Source organism: Hemitrygon akajei, chromosome 17, assembly GCF_048418815.1.
Source record: "Hemitrygon akajei chromosome 17, sHemAka1.3, whole genome shotgun sequence".
Classification (NCBI taxonomy): domain Eukaryota; kingdom Metazoa; phylum Chordata; class Chondrichthyes; order Myliobatiformes; family Dasyatidae; genus Hemitrygon; species Hemitrygon akajei.
The window spans coordinates 28,317,750-28,338,455 of NC_133140.1; the positions used below are offsets into that span (position 1 = coordinate 28,317,750).

General features: G+C 39.9%; 1 protein-coding gene across 4 annotated transcripts in view; it reads left to right on the plus strand.

The window, feature by feature from the left end:
• Positions 1-20,706, plus strand: part of nup93 (nucleoporin 93) — a 163,248-nt gene that overhangs the window by 110,416 nt on the left and 32,126 nt on the right. For all 4 annotated transcript variants that reach the window (XM_073069825.1, XM_073069826.1, XM_073069828.1 and 1 more), the window contains 7 exons: positions 1,178-1,270; positions 3,192-3,331; positions 3,545-3,677; positions 8,718-8,875; positions 11,068-11,233; positions 11,986-12,079; positions 14,054-14,245. In XM_073069825.1, coding sequence (XP_072925926.1) covers positions 1,178-1,270; positions 3,192-3,331; positions 3,545-3,677; positions 8,718-8,875; positions 11,068-11,233; positions 11,986-12,079; positions 14,054-14,245 — 976 coding nt within the window. The remainder of the gene's footprint in view (positions 1-1,177; positions 1,271-3,191; positions 3,332-3,544; positions 3,678-8,717; positions 8,876-11,067; positions 11,234-11,985; positions 12,080-14,053; positions 14,246-20,706) is intronic.

The window sequence follows — 20,706 nt, forward strand, 5'->3', positions numbered from 1 at the left end:
GCTTTCTGATGTTATGTTACTATTTATTTTAATTAAAGATACAACAGAGTAACGAGCCCTTCCAACCCAATGAGCATACACCCCATAGTTACACCCATTGATCAATTTACCGACTAACCTGTTTTTGGAAAGTGAGAGGAAACCAGAGCACCTGGAGGAAACCTACGCAGTAATGAGGAGAAGGGACAAACTCCTTACAGGTGGTGGTGGGAAATGCTTGTGTGTCACTGCTACTATAAATAATGTTATGCTAACCACTACATTACCATGCTGCTCAAATTTGATGGTTTTGTTTTTTTTGAGACTGGGTATGTTTTTGATGAGCAATGGAGGTTTTTTAAAATTGTAATTTCTTTGCACTTGCAGATTGTTGTAAAACTATTTGCAACGTTAATATAAGCACTATTTACAAAGGCCTGAGATATTTTTACTTAATGTAAAGTTGCTGCCGACTGATCACCATAAATTAAACCTGGTATGATTTCATTGATCTATGTAAATCCACTTCTAATATTTTAACAAAGAATTATATAAAATTGTTACTGTCAAGTGGTCAGCTCTTACTTACATTCCTATTTTTAAGCAAGTTTGAATATTTAATTTTTAAAAACATAATAAAACAATAAAAATAATCATCCATGAAGTTGAGTTTTGTATAATTCTTCTTACTAAACCCATAATTTTGCTAGAAGGCATGATTGCAGTTCGTCTAGCCATCTTCACCTACTTATATTACCAACCTCAGAAATGTTTGGAAATGGTTTCTTGTCATAAGTACCTTGACAAGACATGAAAAGTCTTTGACACATTTGCCTTTTAATGAGGAATTGACCTGATGTATGACTCAGCAAAAACATAAAAGAAAAGGAAATGGGCAGTAAAGTAAAATACATTCATTATTATATACAGTGTGGGCAGGTGTAATTCACGCTCATATTCAAACATGGCAGGTATAACAGGAATGGTGTGCAGGTATTCATTCAATTACTTTGTTTCTATCATGATATATCTATCTATTATCTATTCCTACTGCAAATAAATATCAGCCTGCCCATATTATTGGTCTATATTTCTTCATTCTGTTACACACTGCAAGTAAGTAATTTTTTAGGTAAATTCATGCAAAATCCTTCAACCTAAACTCTGAAGGTTGATTTTTTTTATCTCTCAATTACAGATTTATATATATAATGAAAAGGTTGTGAATCAACATCTTCAACCAAATCTAGGAGATCTTTGCAGTTCTGTAGCTGAATCTTTGGATGACAAGGTACACAGACATGGAATCTGTTACTCCATTCATCACAGAAATGGTTGTTTTCTTTTGTACTACATTATCAACCCAAATTTTTTTCACTTTAACACTAATAGTCATAATTTTATAAATGCCATTTTATGATGTACAATCCTTATGTAGATTTTAATAAAGAACAATCAATGTTTTTAATGTAAAAACATCCTGATAAAACTATGGAAATATTTATCTTACTAACACTGCCTTTGCATTTAATATAAATTTACTTGTATAGTGTTCAGCTTCACCTTTGTGGCAGGCGGCCCTCTCCTCCTGTATTTACCTGAGAACTTGAAACATTGAACTTTAAATGTGCAAATAATTCATTCATTGATTATCTCATTAAATTTGAGAATCATTAACAGGTTTTTCTTTGGATTACAGTTTGAGTTCAGCTTAAGCTATGTCTTTGAATTCTGATCTGGTAATGTTATTTTATATTTTGTTTATTATTGGAAATACAGTGGATTCTGGTTAACTGAGATGCATCGGGGCAGGTACATTTTGGCCCAATTAAGTGGCTGTTCCAATTAGCCAAAGTTTTATGGAAATATTGAAAAAAGGCAAGTTGAGGAACAAATGATGTATTAAAATGAAATTCAGAACAAATTAGAATACTATCAATACTACTGTTGTGTTGACTGTCATTGATTCATTGTCGACTCATGGCGACCCAATGGATAGTGTAGTTATCGATAGGGTTTTTGTGGCAAGATACGGAAGTAGATTGCCAGGCCTGCCTTCTGTGCAGATACTGCTGCTGCCCAGCTTGGGACCCGGCCAGATTCGAACTCAGGACCATCTGCCTCGAAGTCCATTTCTGATGCCACTACACCACTGGCTGTGCCCTCAATACCACTATAGTACTATAAAACTAAATTTGTTCCTTAATAGTTATCAATGTACATCTGACTGTAAATCATGAATCCCAACCTAGGGTCCATGGACCCATTTAATGATGTTGGTCCATGGCATAAACAAGGCTGGCAACCCCTGCTGTAAATGAAGAAAGTGCAGATAATGGAATGCCTTCATACAATGCTTGTTTAAATGTGTCATACAATGATTTCATCATCCAAATCTTCATTTTCATTGTAACATTCACAATGATTGTTGATACTTTCAAATTCTTTGTAGTTCCTAACCTGCTGAAGTAGTATACTCCTTTCATTTCCAGTCCCAGCCATTTCTGGCATCTGCATGTCTGAATGGTTGAAATTCCAGTGAGCAAAACAGCTCTGAATTGCGTTACTGCTTATTTTTCACCAAGTGGACACTACTGGCAGTAGTTAGAAATTGTTAGGCAACAGTCTCTTGTACCAATTAAGCGACATGGTGTCCCATTTATAAGAAGGGAATCCCAGTTATTTTCTAAATTAGTTTTTATTCTTTAAGGGCTGACCCAGATAAGTGGTTGCCCCGATTAACTGATGGCCTAATTAACTGGAGTCCGCTGTATATCCAAATGAAGGTCTGTGTCATCTGCGTTGTTTCATTTTATTTAAATGTGTCAAATGGCAGTGAATACTCTCCCCTCCCCTCTATGCTATTCATAGAAGATGGTTTCCATTCTCCCCTTTGGCTGAAAAATGTCCAATGTGGTGAAAAGGAGCAAAAAGTGATCAAAAATTATTTTTTTGAAGTAGGGCTATGAGAAAGAGACACTTCTGTTTGCTCATTAATTCAATTGTGATCATAATGGTACAATGTTGCAGAGATATGTAATTGTAAGAAAAAGATGTTCTTTTGTGGTCTGTGAATTCAGTGCCTAGAACTGCTGCTTTGATGAAAGGTTTAGAGCAAGAGAAGTAACCTTGAATTTCCAAGAATCCATATTCCTCAAGGCCATTATTTGTTATATAAATGAAAGCTGTTTACTTGGTTTAATTTCTTGTAGAATGTCTCTGAATTGTGGGCGATGGTGAAGCAGATGACTGACGTTCCACTGGTACTTGCCACAGAGACACTGAAGAGCCGTACCAGTTTGGAGATGCAGATGGCATTTGTAAAACAAGCTCTGTGTTTTCTGGAGCAGAGGTGAGAGGTGACCTTGCAAAAATACCTTGGCATTCAACTGTACATTCAAGTCTGAAATAATTTTGATGGCCCCTGGAATCAACGTAGCTGATGGTTATTTAAGCAGAAAACAGGATTCAGTTAGTTATCTTAAGATTATATGTAAGAGATGAAACTTGTTCCTTTACAATTCATTGTGTGACCTATTTTCCTGTTACATGTTCTCATTCAAAGCTACAAGAATTATGTAATGGCGACAGTCTATGGAAACCTACAGCAGGCTCAACTTGGTGGTATTCCTGGGACTTATCAACTGGTCCGTAGCTTTCTTAATATTAAATTGCCAGGACCTTTGCAAGGACTTCAGGTATTAGCACTTAAAATATTGGAATGTATCTTTACCTTTTGTTCAATATTAAGGGAAAAGAAATTCAGCTTCTGAAGTTCACTAATTTTTCCAAAATCTACCAAGTCTTCCCACTTTCATGCTGCTCAAAGTTCAAAGTAAATTTAATGCCCAAGTACATACTATGTCACCATATACAAACCTGAGATTCATTTTCTTGCGAGCATTCTTAGTAAATCCAAGAACCATATTGGAATCAAAGAAAGACTGCACCCAACAGGGTGGACAAAAATGTGCAAAAGACACAAACTGTGCAAATACATAAAGGGGGGGAAAATAAGCAACAGATATCGAGAACATGAAAAGTGAGGAAATTGAGAATCCAATTGCACAAGGAGATATTGAGGCCAAGGTCTTGAAATTTATTGATTGTTTTTGAGGGGATGATGGTACTGAATGCCAAGCTGTAGTCATAAAGAGAATCCTGATTTATGGATCATTGCTGAAGAACTGTTCCAGCATTGAGGGAAGAGCCATTGAGATGACCTTTGCTTTGGACTTGTGCCAGTAGGCAAATTGGAGCGGCACCAAGTCGCTTCTCAGACAGGTGTTGTGTTTCATTACCCATCTCTCAAAACACTTCACTGTGGATGTAAGTGCTACTGTACAGTAGTCATTGAGACAGGTTACCAGAGTCGTCTTCGGCATCGGTATGATTGAGGCCTGCTTGAAGCAAGTGTAACCTCAGACTGCCAAAGCGAGAGGTTAAAAATATTGAACACTCCAGCCAGTTGATCAGCACATCTTTAGTACAGGTTTCCCCTGCTGTTCGAAGGTAGAGCGTTCCTATGAAACGGGTTCGTAAGCCGGAATGTCGTAAAGTGAAGAAGCAATTACCATTTATTTATATGGGAAAAATTTGTGAGCGTTGCCAGACCCAAAAATTAACCTACCATGTCATGCCAAATAACACATAAAACCTAAAATAACAGTAACATATAGTAAAAGCAGGAATGATACTTTTCTACAGTTATCGCAGCACTGTCCACCGCAGCGCAAATCTCACGCAAGTGCTCTCGGCAGCACTCATGGCAAAAACACACAGCGAGTTTCGTTGTCTGCTGTGGCTGACGTGGAAGGCTTGAAAAACGACAGTATGCTTGACTGCTTAACCTCGCGCATTTTTCTATCATACAGTTCTTTGTCAGCACTCAAACCATCCTGCAAATATGCCCTAAACCTACGTACCCTTTCAAAATTAAAGTCATACTTTTCTCCAATCATTGCAGCATTCATTGTCAATCGCAGCGAAAATGTCAGGCAATTGCTTCTGGTTCAGTTCTAGGATGACTTCACTTTCGGGCTGTTCACTACTATGTTCGGTTACAATTGTTATCCTTTCCTTTTCATCAGTTCTTCATCTGTCAGTTCTTGGTCATGGGATGCCAAAACCTCTTCAACATCATCTTCGTCAACTTCCACAAACCCTTAGCCAAACTCACTATGTCCTTACTTTGTTCACCACAATCGAAATGCTTAATTATGTCTAGTCTTTCGCGCTTTTTTAGGCTTTTCCGATACCTTAGAACTCATCTTGCTAAAGGATGCACAAAATAAATCGACATAAAGCACAGATGCTCACAGGCACGGCTATGCCGGCTAGAGTGCAGTTCCGGGAGAGGAGCTTGGCTGCTCGGCGTGCGCTGCCTTTTTTTGTTAACAGTGAAAACACCTTCCATTAGCGAAAACAGGTAACTAATGTAGGTCTTTTGTAACAGCGAGTTGATGTAAAGCGAACGTTCGAAAAATGGGGGACACCTGTACTTGGCTAACTACCCCATCTCAGTTGGATGCTTTCCGTGGGTTCACTCTCCTGAAGGATGTTCTCACGTCTGCCTCAGAGACTAAAATCACAAGGTCATTGGAAGCTGTGGGAGTTCATGAAGGTTTCTCCATGCTGTGAAAGTCAACCGGAGCATAGAAGCCATTGAGCTCATCTGGAGGCGAAGCCCTGTTGTCACCTATGTCACTTGATTTCACTTTGTAATTCAAGCCCTGCCACAGCTTTCAAGCATCCTTCATTGATTCGAGTTTAGTCCAGGTGTCAGCTGGACCTCTTTTGGTCGCCAGACCTGAATACCTCCAGTCTGCATATATCAGTTCACCAGGGCTTCTGATTGGGGAATATAGCAATTTTGTAGGAAAACACTTGTCTATGACTATACATGTGTATTCATTAAGAGCCACAGATGAGTCGTTGAACACAGCCTAGTCTACCGACTCGAAGCAAATTCATAGTCGCTCGTCTGTCTCCTGTAACCACTTCTTTGTCTTTGTCTCTGGATTCTTGCTTTTTTGCCTCTGCCTGTATGCAGGTGGGAGAAGGACAGCCAAATGTAGTCTGGGCTTGGAACGGTAGGCATTCCTTATCGTTGTATAGAAGTGGCCTAGTGTGTTGGGACCTCTCGTGATATAGGGTATGTGCTGATATTAATTGGGCAATGATTTCTTCAAACAGGCTTGGTTGAAGTCCCTGAATATGATTTGAAATGTGTTGGGAGGGGGATTATTTCTTGTTTGGTGACAGTAGCAAGCAGTATCTCAAGTGTCTGATTATTCAGCCGATGGATCACAGAGGAGAAATTCTTTAAGTAGTATGTTTGGCAGTTGACCATTATGTGCTCCGGATCAGGAGGGAATATGAGTACGACAAAACCGTCGCATTGGAGAATCACAGCATGAAATAAAACACACACCCGACCTTTTTTCCCGAAACAGAAGTTCAGTCCATCTGGTGTATCAAGAAGCCTTTGGATCTGATTGCCGAATCTGGCATGCTGGGAATAAGTATTATCTCAGTAAAACACAACACAATTTCTCTTTTCCCCTCAATACGGCAACGTTGCCTGCTGGTCCTCATTCTTGTTCTCCAGTGACTGTACATTTGTTAACGACACTGACTAGAGGATTCTTACTGCACTGTCTTCAGATTCCCTTCTCTCCTGCCTCGTTTCTGGCCATGACAGTCAACCTTTATCCACCTAAAGGTGTTGTAGCTGCTTGCTTGCGCGTCAAGTCCGCGCAGTCTTTCAGAAGATTGTGGAATCCGTAGTTCATTAAGATGGTTTAAAAAGTACATTACTTAAAGGGGAATTAAATGCCACAGATTGCACTGAGAGTAATTCAAAAGAGGTATATTCAGAAGTTTTTTAAGCGGCCCACAAAACTTTGCTGTGGTTCACCAGTGCCACCTTGCTAACAGATAGCTTGCTGTTTGGTTAGTGTAATATAGAAAAAAAAATGGAAAGGTACATGGGTGGATGTACCCAGTTGTACTTGCCCCTATCTCTTCCTCTGGCAGCTCACTGCATGTACCCACATCCATCTGTGTGGGAAAGCCTACCCCTCAGGTCCCCTTTAAATCTTCCCCTCTCACCTTAAATATATGCCCTCTGGTTGTATACTTCTCTACCTTAGGACACAGACTGTCACCTATCACTATCGATGACCCTATGATATAAATCTATAAAGTCACCTCTTGGCCACCTTCGTTCTGGAGAAAACAATCTCACCCTATCCAGCCTCTCTTTATAATTCAGATTTGCAACATCCTTGTGAAGCTTTTCTGCAATCTGTAGCTTAATCACATACTTGCTATCGAATGGATATTAGAAAAGCACGGATTTCCAGGTGCTGTCTTAACAGTGTGTGGTACAGTTGTAACATGGCATCACAACTCTGTCTATGAAGGCAAGTGTGTTGTAAGCCTGCTTCACCACCTTGTCTACCTGTAATGTCATTTTTGCATTAATCATAATTTTTTTGTAGAAATCATACATTAGCAAGACAAATAATTTAGCTAAAATTTACACTGGGCAGTTACTGTAATTCTGAAATTTGCTGAGAAATCTTAGCATAGTTCAGAGCATAGGAAGAGATAATTTGAATAGAAGTTAAAATAGTTTTGTATGGAGAAATCTGCAACATCAGGACCTTTTATATATTAAAATTGATGCCTTCGAATCATTCTTTCGATTTGTGGTCAGAAGTGTTTACAATATTAATGAGACTTATTTTAGTGGGTTCCTTGAAGAGAGTCATCTTTTGAAGTACAGGTGTCCCCCGCTTTACGAACGTTTGCTTTACGCCGCTTCACTTTTACTAAAGACCTACATTAGTAATCTGTTTTCGCATTACAAAGAAGATTTTTGCATTTATGAAAATGTTTCCCATGTAAATTAATGGTTCTTCGCTTTATGCCATTTCGGCTTAAGAAAGATTTAATAGGAACCGGTGTACCTTTGTAAAGGGGGGACACTTGTAATGACTTTTCTGTTCAGGCTAAGTTAATGAGTACCTTATGTCCTTTAAATTGGCATAACTATAGGAAATGCACTCAAATCAAAATAGCTGATCTTTAGAAGGAACCAAATGCATGATTTTAAGGAAAGATGGAGTAAGCTGATGAGAGCATATTCTATGACTAATTTTTAATACTCTTCTGCATAGTGAGCAGAGCTGTGTTAATGGGTAGCCAGCGTATTATCTAGTTATTTCTCATGCTAATACATGCATTGGACGAAGGCATGTAGACACCTTTTGCAGCACAAATAGCTTTACTTTGATGTTTCCATGCAAGTTTTCAGGGAATTTCAGTTTTGAACAGTGTAGTTTAAGTGTTAGGCACTTCAAATCTAACTTTTTAGAAAGTAAATTCTAATTGCATTACAATTGTGCAGACATTTTCAGATGGCACTTTTTGTTCACATTTATTTGAAAATGGTGATTTTTGATGTCCAGTGGTATCTTGGTGCAAGAGCTGCCAAACTGCATTACGTTGCAAACTGTATTACAAGATACCACGTTAATTTGTGATGGGGATATTTTGCTGACCAATTTTTAATTGGGATAAATTAGCCAAAGCTACAGATTATTCCTTGTATATTGAGAAATGACATTGCCATGAATGGTATAATAACCATTGTATGTACTAAAATTAATAAGGATTTCAAAGAATAAAGTTTCAGGTGTTTTTTTTTAAATTCTCTTTGGTTGTTCCAGGATGGTGAAGTTGAAGGCCAGCCTGTCTGGGCTCTCATCTACTATTGTTTGCGGTGTGGAGATTTAATGGCAGCAATGCAGGTGGTGAACCGTGCTCAACATCAGTTGGGGGAATTTCACAATTGGTTCATTGAGTATGTTCAAGGTGATGATAGAAGGTAAATGTTATATTAAATTTGAAATTCTTGAAAAGTTGTTGTGGTATGATTTGAGTCTTGAATTTTTGAGGAGTGAGAAGTATCACCTAAAGTATGATTTAAGTACGTAACTTTTAAATTGCACTTATCCCCCAAATTAAAGCATTCCATTGGTGTGGATGTGATGAGGTCCAGTATAACTGCAGATCTCCATTTTTCAGCATGAAAGGTTGCTAGAGGAGAATTTTGTTCTAAATAGGGGGAAATTGATAAGTTGAACCAAAAAATAATTTAATGCAAGTGTTTCTCATGAAGCTGTAGATACGTATTAGAATAATCCTAAATGAACCTTTGTTAGTTTGGAGGGGTATGTTTTTCTTATTTGCAATCAATTAATGATGAGAAGTTAGAGTGGAGTTCAGTTAGAGTGATGTGTATTTGGGGGGAGGTTTAAAGGAGATATGTGGGCAAGTTTTTGATTGTAGTAGGTGACTGGAAAGAGCTTCTGGGGAAGATACAATAGCAGCATTTAAGAGGCTGTTAAATAGTCACAGGTAGAAGCAAATTAGTTTAATTCAGCATCGTGCTTTTTGCAGATGTTGCCCGAAGGACTGTTCCTGTGCTGTAGTGTTCTGAGTTGAATGTTGAGTCCATCTGGGAAGAGATTAAGAATAGTAAAGAGGAAAAAAAAATCACTGGTGGGAGTTGTCTATAGACCACCTAATAAAAATATTGCAGTGGCAGAGGTGATTAACCAAGAAATAACTGAGGCTTGTAAGAACGGAACGGCAGTTGTCATGGGGGATTTTAATTTCCACATAGATTGGGCGAATCAGGTTGGTCAAGGGAGTCTTGAGAAGACTTCATAGCCAGAAAGCTATCAGTGATGGCTTTCTTGAGCAGTATGTTAGTAAACCTACAAGGGGATCTTAGATCTAGTCCTGTGCAATGAAACAGGTGAGATTAACAGTCTTGTAGTCAGGGATCCTCTTGGAAAGAGTGATCATAGTATGATTGAATTTCACATACAGATTGAGGATGAAATAGTTAGATCTAAAACTAGTGTATTATGCTTGAACAAGGGAGACCACAACAGGATGAGGGAGGAGTTGGCTAATGTGGACTGGGAACACTGGCTATTTGGTAGGACAGTTGGAACAGTGGAATACTTTTAAAGAGGTTTTTTACAGTGCTCGACAGAAGTATATTCCAGTCAAGAGTAAGGACAGTAAGTGTGGGGAGAGTCAGCCTTGGATAACTAAGGAAGTAAAAGATAGTATCAAATTAAAAGCTCATGTGTACAAAGTTGCAAAGAGTAGTGGAAGACTGGAGGATTGGGAAAACTTTAAACAGCAACAAAGAACAACTAAACAAGAAATGAGGAAAGGGAAGATAGAGTATGAAAGTAAATTAGCACAAAATATAAAAACAGATAGCAAAAGTTTTTATAAATATATAAAGCGGAACAGGGTGGCTAAAGTCAATGTAGGTCCCTTGGAACATGATATTGGGTGATAAGGAAATGGTGGGATTGAATTCAAGAGCAGGGAGGTTATACTGCAACTATACAGGGTACTGGTGAGGCCACACCTGGAGTACTGCGTAGAGTTCTGGTCTCCATATTTGAAGAAGGATATACTAGCTTTGGAAGCAATGCAGAGGAGGTTCACCAGGTTGATTCCAGAGATGAAGGAGAGATTGAGTTGCCTGGGACTATACTCTTTGGAATTCAGAAGAATGAGAGGGGATCTTATAGAAACATACAAAATTTGGAAAGGGATAGATAAGATAGAAGTAGGAAAGTTGTTTCCATTGGTAGGTGAGACTAGAACTCGGGGACATTGCCTCAAGATTCAGGGGAGAAGATTTAGGACGGAGATGAGGAGAAACTGTTTTTCCCAGAAAGTGGTGAATTTGTGGAATTCTCTGCCCAGGGAAGCAGTTGAGGCTTCTTCACTAAATATATTTAAGATACAGTTAGATAGATTTTTACATAGTAGGGGAATTAAGGGTTATGGGGAAAAGGCAGATAGATGGAGCTGAGTTTACGGACAGATCAGCCATGATCTTATTGAATGGTGGGGCAGGCACGATTGGCCGGATGGCCGACTCCTGCTCCTGTTTCTTATGTTCTTATGTGGAGGCTGAAACTTCAGTGTGCTTTATTTTCACATTCTCACCAATAATTACTCTGCATTTTGGCTTTTCCCTAGATTACCTCCTACTGCAGAGAACAAACTTCGCCTACATTACCGTCGTACATTACGGAATAGCACAGATCCTTATAAGAGAGTGGTTTACTGTCTCATTGGACGATGTGATGTTACTGATAATCATAGTGAAATTGTGGATAAAACAGATGACTATCTCTGGTTAAAAGTATGTGTTCGTTTAAAATTTCCCCATCTTGCATGTCTAAAAGGGTGGCAATGTTGCAAATCTCATTATTTTCCACATGTGTTTACCTCATCCTCGGTGATTTAGATCATAGTCCTTTTATTAGCTGCACAATTAAAAATCTTTATGTATTGTTACCACTTTTATAGCAACACATTTGAAGAAGCAGTAGTGAAGTACTAACAGTAAGTCAATAGGAATTCAGATACTAATTTCTACATGCACACATTTTAGTCTTGTTGCTTGACCACCCATTGTCCATCCACTGCTTGCTTGTTTCCATAAACTTTTTAAAAAGAATTATTTTTGATTTTGAAGAGGCAGAAGAGATATGAGGCACAAAATGTCATGTGGTTATCATATGAAGGAAAACCTAACAAAATTCTAAGAATTTTTAAAAGGCATTGCCTTTAGTAAAATAATTTCTTTTTAAAATTCCAGATAATAACATGACTTAGTTCCAGCATAGACAGAAGATGAAGGCTGTTTCTATGCTGGCCACAAGGATCTGGGCAGTCATAGATCCATGAGCAGAAACTGGGTAACTCAGAGACTTCAAGAGTGAAATGGATATTTTAGACCATTGACAGGGATTCCCTCAAGAGTTTAGCATTAATGCATGTTATTAGTCTGTCATATGTAGGACATTAACCTAATCTAATGTTGTATAGTGTATGGAATGGACTTTTATACCAAAACTGTATGTTGATCTAAGTCCTTCTTATTATGTCTAGCTGAATCAAGTGTGTTTTGAAGATGATGGCAATAGTTCACCTCAGGATAAGCAAACCCTTCCTCAACTGCAGAGTCAGCTGTTGGAAGAGTATGGTAAGCTTCTGCCGGGACTCAACGGTCATGAGTTGTGCATTTATTCAGTTTCAGTTCTGTTTGGTACCCCAGTTTGGCTCAATTCAGGTGCATGTCTTTGAATTTAATGGATGCCCATTAATAAATGGCACAGTGAAAGAAAGTGTAACTCTTGGTTGGGTTCCACAAGTTATAAACCAGCACTTTAACATCTATATCATTGATTGTGTAGATGGTGAGTACAAGGAGTTCACTTGTGCTTTTGTGTCAAAAGACATTTTAATAAACATCTGTATAAGCCCTTTTTCTAGAAAATCTGTCCAGTAAGTTTGTCATCTTCCACAGCGCTTTGATAATTAGACAATTAATTTTTGTTGATAGTTTATTTAATTTGCACGTAATTCGGGCCAAATAACCATTTATCTAATTTCCATTAACTTTTTCCTTCTCTAGAGATACTGCCTGACCTGAGTATTCCTAAAATTTGCAAGTTGAATATACTGCAGATGTTGAAAATCTAAAACAAAAACAGAAAATACTGGAAGTACTCAGGTCAGACTATGTCTGTGGAAAGAAAAAAAACAATCAGGTCAGAAAGCTTTTGTGAGGATTGAAAATGAGGGGGGAAAACTTGTTAAAAAGCTGCAGGGGAGGGACATCTCGGGTTGAAAGCAGTATACAGGCTACCTGGTCAGTCAGTGAACTGGAGCAGGCGAAGAATGAGAACATAGACAAAGGAATGTGAGAGCTAGGAAATGCAGAGCAGGAGGACATGCCCAGCAGCTCAAAGTAGACATGTCCTCCACTCCTAGAGAGTAGAAAAGGGGGAGAAACCGATGTGAGCCAGTATCACAGATGATAAGAAATTAAGTTATCTGCAGTTGTGAATGCAGTTTTAAGTATAGAAGCCTGCAGCATGCCCAGATGGAAGATGAGGGGCTGTACCTTGTACTTGATTTGTGCTTCATTGACAGTACTGGAGAACACAGATTTGATAGGTCTGAGTGGGAGTGAGATGAGAATTCAAGTGGCAGGCAATGGAAAGCTGAGGATCATCCCTACAGACTTTGCAGGTGTTCTGCAAAGTGGTGTCCTGGTCTGCATTGGTTCATCCAGTGTAGAGGAGATCATGTTATGAGCAGTGAATTCAGTACACCGGATCAAAAGTGCAAGTGACAGAAATGACTGAGTCATGGATAGTGGGAAGGGTAGAGTAGAAGGACAAGTGTTACGTTGCCTGGATTTGTGTGGAACATTGCTGTCAGAGTGCAGGTGGGTGGGAATGCAAGAACAAAAACTGAGAATGAGGAAGGAAGAAGGCATCTTGGAGGCATCTATCCATAAAGTCTCATTGGAGAAAATATAGCTGAGAAAGGAGTAAGTGGAGAATGGAATAGGGTTCTTACAAAAGGCAGAGTGAACCAAAGAATATTCTATTCCTGTGGGGTCGGTAGGGTCTCAACCTGAAATGTCAACAATTCCTTCCCCCACTACCACCACAGGTGCTGCCTGGCCTGCTGAGTTCCTCCAGCAGATTGTTTGTCTTTAGTTTGTAATAGATGTTGGTAGATAATCTCTCTCCTGACTTGGAGACATCAGGATCCTGAAATAGGTTAATTATGTACAGGTGAAGACAGGTTGAAAATTGGCAGCAAAAGTAATGAGCCTGAGTTTAGAATGAGTGTAGAAGGCAGCACCAGTGCAGTCCTTGGTGTACTAGAAAATGAACTGAGGGAGTGGGTCTGTGTAGAACAGAAACAGGCTGATCCACATATTCCATGTGTATGCCCATACCTATGCTTCATTCAGGATTCCTAACGTTTTCTATATGTTTATTTCAGATTTTGAGAGTCTGAGGGGTTTTGCTTTGATTATGTTACCGTTTATCTCATATCATTTTGTATTTAATGTTCTGTGAACTAATAATCCAGAGTTGTAATGAATCAAGTCTTTCATTACAATCTACTAGCTGATTTTTTTTTCCTTCCCCCGCAGGTGAATCACATTTTGCAGCCAATCAACATCCTTTCCTATATTTCCAAGTGTTGTTCCTTACAGCCCAGTTTGAAGCAGCTATTGCTTTCCTTTTCCGCATGGAGCGACTCCGTTGTCACGCAGTGCATGTGGCATTGGTTCTTTATGAGCTAAAGCTTCTTCTGAAGTCATCTGCCCAAAGTGCGCAACTGTGTAAGTATATAAGTTGAAATATTTTGAGATCTTTTTAGCTGATTTGCAAAAAGACTTCGGATTACATTTCTATAGACGTTAATCATTTCGCAGTTCAACATCAGGTGGAAAGATATTAACGTACTCTGCTGGCAATACAGGTGTTTCTCCCCCCCCCCCCCCCCCTTACAAAAGTAGAATGTTCCTATGAAACCTTTCTTAAACTGAAATGGTGTAAAGCGAAGAACCATTAATTTATATGGGAAAAGTTTTCGTAAAAGCGAAAATCCTCTTTGTAATGCGAAAACAGGTTACTTATGTAGGTCTTTTGTAAAAGCGAACATTCGTAAAGCGGGGTACACCTGTACCTGCTTTTATTTTTGCAGCTCTTGCTCCTAAATTTATTTTCAATTAGTTATTAAGAAATGGCTTCCCAAGTAGTTCCATTATTCGTCAGTTTTATTCTTTTCAGGTATCTGTCCTATTCCCTTTTGATTATAGCTACTGAATATCTTCCTGTTGTTTTCAGGAACTATGTTCCAGATACTGTAACAGCATGATATAATGGAAAAGTTCATTTCTCTTCTAATTTTCTTCTTGCTAATTGTATTAAATGTGACTTCTGATTGCTATCACCCTCTTGTCAGTGGGGAAGGCTTTCACTAATTGCCACTAACGTTCTTGGCTGTGGAAATAAACCCAGTTTCTGTGGGTATTTTGTATAATGGAAGCCCATCACCTTGCCATTGTCCTGGTAAATCTCATCTGTACCTACCAGAATCAGGTTTAATATCACTGGCATGTAACATGAAGCTTGGTTTGTGGCTGCAGTACATTGCAATACATAATTTAAAACTCCATATTACAATAAGAAATCCATACAAGAAATTAAATTAAGTAGTGTAAAAGGAGAGGGGAAGATGCTGTTCCTAGCGGGTGGAGTGTGTGTCTTCAAGCTCCTGTACCACCACCTTGATGGTAGCAATGAGAAGAGGGCATGTCCTGGGTGATGGGCGTTCGTAATGGTGGTGGCTGCTGCCTTCAGGAATAACCGTTTGAAGGTGTCCTCAATGCTGGGGATGCTAGTGCCCATGATGGAGCTTGCTGAGTTTAGGACTTTATTTTTTAGCTTTTTCCAATCCTGTACAGCGGCCTCCATACCAGAAGATGGTGCAACCAGTTAGAATACTGTCCACAGTATACCTCTAGAAATTCATTAGAGTCTTTGTTGACGTACCAAATTTCCTCAAACTCCTAATGAAATGTAGTGGCTGTTGTGCTATCTTTATAATTGCATCAATGTGTTGAACCCAGGATAGATTTTCGGAGATGTTGACATCTTTTCCACTGCTGATCCCTCAATGAGGACTAGTGTGCGTTCTTTTGACCTCCCCTTCCTGATCTCCACAATCAGTTTCTTCGTCTTACTGAGGTTGTTGTTGCGGCACCACTCAACCAGCTGATCTACAGTATCTTGGCTCCTGTATGCCTCATCGTCACCATCTGAAATTCTGTCAACTATAGTTGTGTCATCAGCAACTTTATCCAGTGTCATGGAGGACCTCAGCAGGCCAGGCAGCATGAATTGGAAAAAAGTACAGTCAACGTTTCAGGCTGAGACCCTTCAGCCGGACTAGAGGGAAAAACGTGGAGGATGAGGTATAAAGGGTGGGAGAGGGAAACACAAGGTGATAGGTGAAACTGTGAGGGGGGAGGGATGAAGTAACTAGCTGGGAAGTTGACTGGTGAAAGATACAGGGCTGGAGAAGGAGGAGTGTAATAGGAGAGGACAGAAAGTGGGGAATAGCTCTGGAGGGAGGTGATAGGGAAGGAGATAAGGTGAGAGGGAAAAGGGGATTGGGAATGGTGGAGTGCAGGGGAGCATTACTGGAAGGAAGCTCGAGAAATTGATATTCATGCTATTAGGTTGGAGGCAACTCAGGTAGAATAAAAGGCGTTGTTCCTCCATCTTCAGTATGGCCTCATTGTGACAGTTAGAGGAGGCCATGGATTGACATGTTGGAATGGGAAGTGGAATTAAAATTGGTGGCTACTAGGAGATCCTATTGCTTCTGGCGGACGAAGCGTAGGTGCTTGGCGAAGCAGTCTCCAAATTTACATCGGGTGTCACCGATATACAGGAGGCCACACTCGGAGTACCAGACACAGTATATGACCCTGACAGACTCGCAGGTGAGTTTGGGGCTCTGAATGTTTGTGAGGGAGGTGATGTAGTGACAAGTGTAATACTTGTTCCACTTGCAAGGGTAAGTGGACGAGGGATCCTTACAGAAAGCAGAAAGTGGTGGGGTGGGGAGGGGAGGGAAGGACGTGCTTGGTGGGATCCCATTGGAGATGGCAGAAGTTCTAGAGAATTATGTGCTGTCACAGAGGCTGGTGGGGTAATGCCCCCCCCCCACCTTCATTTCCCATTTCCCACCCCACTTTTCATTCTCTCACCTTATCTTCTTGCTTGCCCATCGCCTCCTTCTGGTGCTCCTCCCACCCTTTTTTTGCATGACCAGTCTTCCCCTATAAGATAACCCTTCTCCAGCCCAGTATCTGTTTCACCAATCAACTTCCCAGCTCTGTACTTCATCCCTCCACCTCCAGGTTTCACCTATCATCTTGTGTTTCTCCCTCCCCTCACCCATCTTTTAAATCTACTCCTCATCGTTTTTTCTCCAGTCCCGCTGAAGGGTCTCGGCCTGAAACATCAACTTCACTTTTTTCCATAGATGCTGCTTGGCCCGTTGAGTCCCTCTGGCATTTTATGTGTGTTGCTTGGATTTCCAGCATCTGCAGATTTTCTCTTGTTTGTGATTGGATTACCCAATTTTGGATGATCTTTGGACAGTTGTTAAACTGCTTTGAAATTGGATATTTAGTAATTTCATTTTGATAAGAGATTCATAGGTGCTGTTTCAAATCAACACTATTTCACATTTTTGCTTCATTTCCTTTGATGGTTTTTCTTCTTCCATCTTCTTGTTCTTCACCACGCCTTGTGGCACAACAGGCAGCAACCTTGCTAGCTCACGCTGCACTCAGCACAGATGGACAGTGTGCAAGGATCTGGCTAGATTCAAACCCGGGACCACTCGCCTTGAAGTCTGGTGCAGATGCTACTACACCACCAGCTGGCATATTTTCCATCTTGAAATCAGCAAGTCATCTTATAGCCACAACCTGTTGGGGACCAAGCTCTAGATTTAACAAACTTTTTGGTGTAAAACTTCTTCCAATTATTACTCCTAATTTTAAAATAATAATCTTTTTATCTAGATTCCTCAAGACATTCATTTCTTTGCATGAATTGTTTTTATCATTTCGCACTTTTTGATTATCTTACCCTTCAACTTCGTTAAGTACAATATTTTGAGGATGCAAGCTGACCTTGTATTTTAACTCTAATCTAGACAAGCATTTTAAGATACTCGTAAAGTTTCATCATGCCACAACCAATGTCGTGATCCCCAGTTCTGGCATATAAGACTTCATACAAATAAAACTCACTGCATGTGTATGTTGAAACATTGATTATTTAACATAACTAATGTTTTGCTCAGAGTATTTTAATGTGAGCCTTGGTTGCAAATAATCGTGTTTTTTCCCCGTTAATACTGAGGTTTTAACAGTAATTGAGGGATATGATTGATATTTGCAAGGCCAGCATTTATTGCCCAGCCCAAACATGAGATTCTACAGATACTGGAAATGTTGAGCAACGGACAAAATCTGCATGAACTGAGCAGCTCAGGTAGCATTTATGGAGGAAAGTAAATAGTTGATGTTTTGTCCTGAAACATCGACTGCTTATCTTCCTCCATATATGAACATAGTACATGGAAGCTAGCACAGTGCAGTCGCTTCAGCCCACGATGACATGCCAGTCCTTTAACCTACTCAGAGGTCAATCTAACCCTTCCTTCCCACACAGCCTTCCACTTTTCTTTCAACTGTGTGGCTAAGTGTCTCTTAAATGGACCTAATATATCTACCTCTACCAGCACCCCTAGCAGTACTTTCCATGCACCTTACATTCCGTATATTTAAAAAATACTACCTCTAACATTCCCCCACCCCCCCCCCCCCCCCACTTTCCTCCTACACCTTAACGTTATGCCCCCTTTTATTAGCCATTTCTACCTGGAGAAAGGTAGAAATGTCCACTCTATCTTATTGTCTTACACACATCTATCAAGACACCTCTCCAAAAAGAAGACCTCTCCTCATAAGACATGCTTGCTAATCAAGGCAGCATCCTGGTACACCTTTTTGCACACACTAAAGCTTCCAAATCCTTCCAATGATGAGGTGATTGGAGCTCCATCTTGTGGCTCTTGACCTCAATCCTCTATTGCTGCCTGAGTTGCTGAGTTCCTCCAGCATTTTGTGTGTATTGCCCATTCCTACTTGCCTTCAGGCTTTGGCATGGTGGGTCAGAGGGGCCCTTTCTATGCTGTACGTCTCTCAGGTGGTGCCACATTTTCTGGAACTGCTGTTGTCCTACCAGTGAAAGTACTGCCATATTGCTATCTAGTAGTGAGGTTCAGGATGTGGACAGTGATATTGAAGGAATAGGTAAGATTTTCCAAGTTGGTGTGATGTGTGGCTTGCAGAGGAACCGTGCTTCTGTTCCTCATCCTTCTGTGGGTATGATGGGTGTAATCAGTGTGCCAATGGTAAGTTATTGTTTTGCACTGTGTAGTGGATATGCCACAGGATAGAAATATCAAATGCTAGAGGATGTAGGTTTCGAGCAAATTGCAGGATTTAATGTTTGGGTTAGTGACTAAGTGCCAATCAAGCTGGATTGGATATTCTGAGAGAGGCTTAGCTTGAATGTTCACCTGGGCAAATGGAGTCCATTCCTTCATATATACTGACTTGTGAAATGGTTTCATTAACAGCTAACAGAATGGCTTTGAAGAGTCAGTGAATGAGTCACTGGGTACATATACCCAGCTGTGGACCTAACTTGCACCCAAATTGGTAGTTAGCTTTCTGGTCAGTGGTGGCTTCCAGTGTGTTGAAGGTAATGTGATTGAATTCAATAATAGGTGATTATGATTTGAGATGATTGACCCCTGTGGTTAGAAAGTTTATGTAACACTGAACAGCTTAATGCAGGCAACTGCAGCTACATTTTCTGAGGAGTTGCAAATAGAATTGAAATTTTGTAACAGCAGCAGATATCATCGAAGAAGAGTAATTGAAGATGCAGCTGAGGATGGATAAACTTGCGACGCTGCCTTAAAAGCCTCAGTAACTTCCAGTGGCTGCAGCCATTCCTCCGTGTGTTGCAGCCGGTAGAGAGATTTCCCTTTGATTCCTATTCCTTTCTGTATATCCAGGACTCCTTGATACTAAGGGCTATCACTCTTATTTCTCCTGGAATTCAGTTCTTTTGTTTATCTTTGGGCTAAGACTGTAAAGGTGCTTGGAAATCTCTTCCTGGCTAAATTCAAAGCAAGCAACTGTGAGTTAGTAATGGTGATGATTACAGCACTAGTGATGATTATTGTATTGATGATTGAGAATGGAGTGGAAACTGGCCAAACTGGATTTGTTCTGGGGTTTTTTTGGGACAAGATGTATACCTGAGTAATTTGCCACATTATTGGTAGAAGTCAATGTTGGAAGAGCTTGGTTAAGGATTCAGTTTGTTTTGCAAATCTTCAAAACTCCAGCCGGAATGTTATCTGCTAGCCTAACCATTTGTAGTGTCTGGTGCACTCAGCCATTCTTGATATTTTGGAAAAGGAATTAAATTAGCTGATGACTGGCTTCTGTGTTGGCACTTACCTCGGGTGTGAATTGAAGTGAAACATCCATTTGTCACTACTGAACTGAAAATGCTTTCGTCTCATTCCTGGCATTGATGCTGTGCACTGACAGCGCTAAGGATGTGGAAGTTCTTGGATCTCCCTATTTGAGTTGGCTGTTTAATTATCCACTAGCATTTCCTAATGAATGTGGCAAGGCCGTAGAACTTTGATCTCAACTTCTGGTTATTGTAAACAAAACAATAATTTTTGATATTTATTTGAATTTAGCAGTAGTCACAAGAAATCCACACAAAATATAAGGCTGAAATAAAGTCCTGTCTTCACTCTTGAGGACAAGCTCCATCATCTAATTATATTTACCTGGGACAGATTTCAAGAAGAAAATTGAGAATACATAAGTCACCATCAGTCAAATGTAACAACAGCAGAAGAATTGTACTCCAACGTCATTTGGGACTAGAACACCTTTACTGTTATCGTTATTATAAGGCTGGGGATGAGGTTCTGAAGAGGAGTTAGATAGAAAGTTGAAAAGGAGGACCTCCAGGATACTAATCTCTGGATTGCTGCCTGTGCCATGTGCCAGTGAGGAGAAGAATTGGATGATTTAGCAGATTAATACGTGGCTCAGGAATTGGTACAGAGGGCAGGATTTCTGATATCTAGATCATTGGGACCTGTACAAAAAGG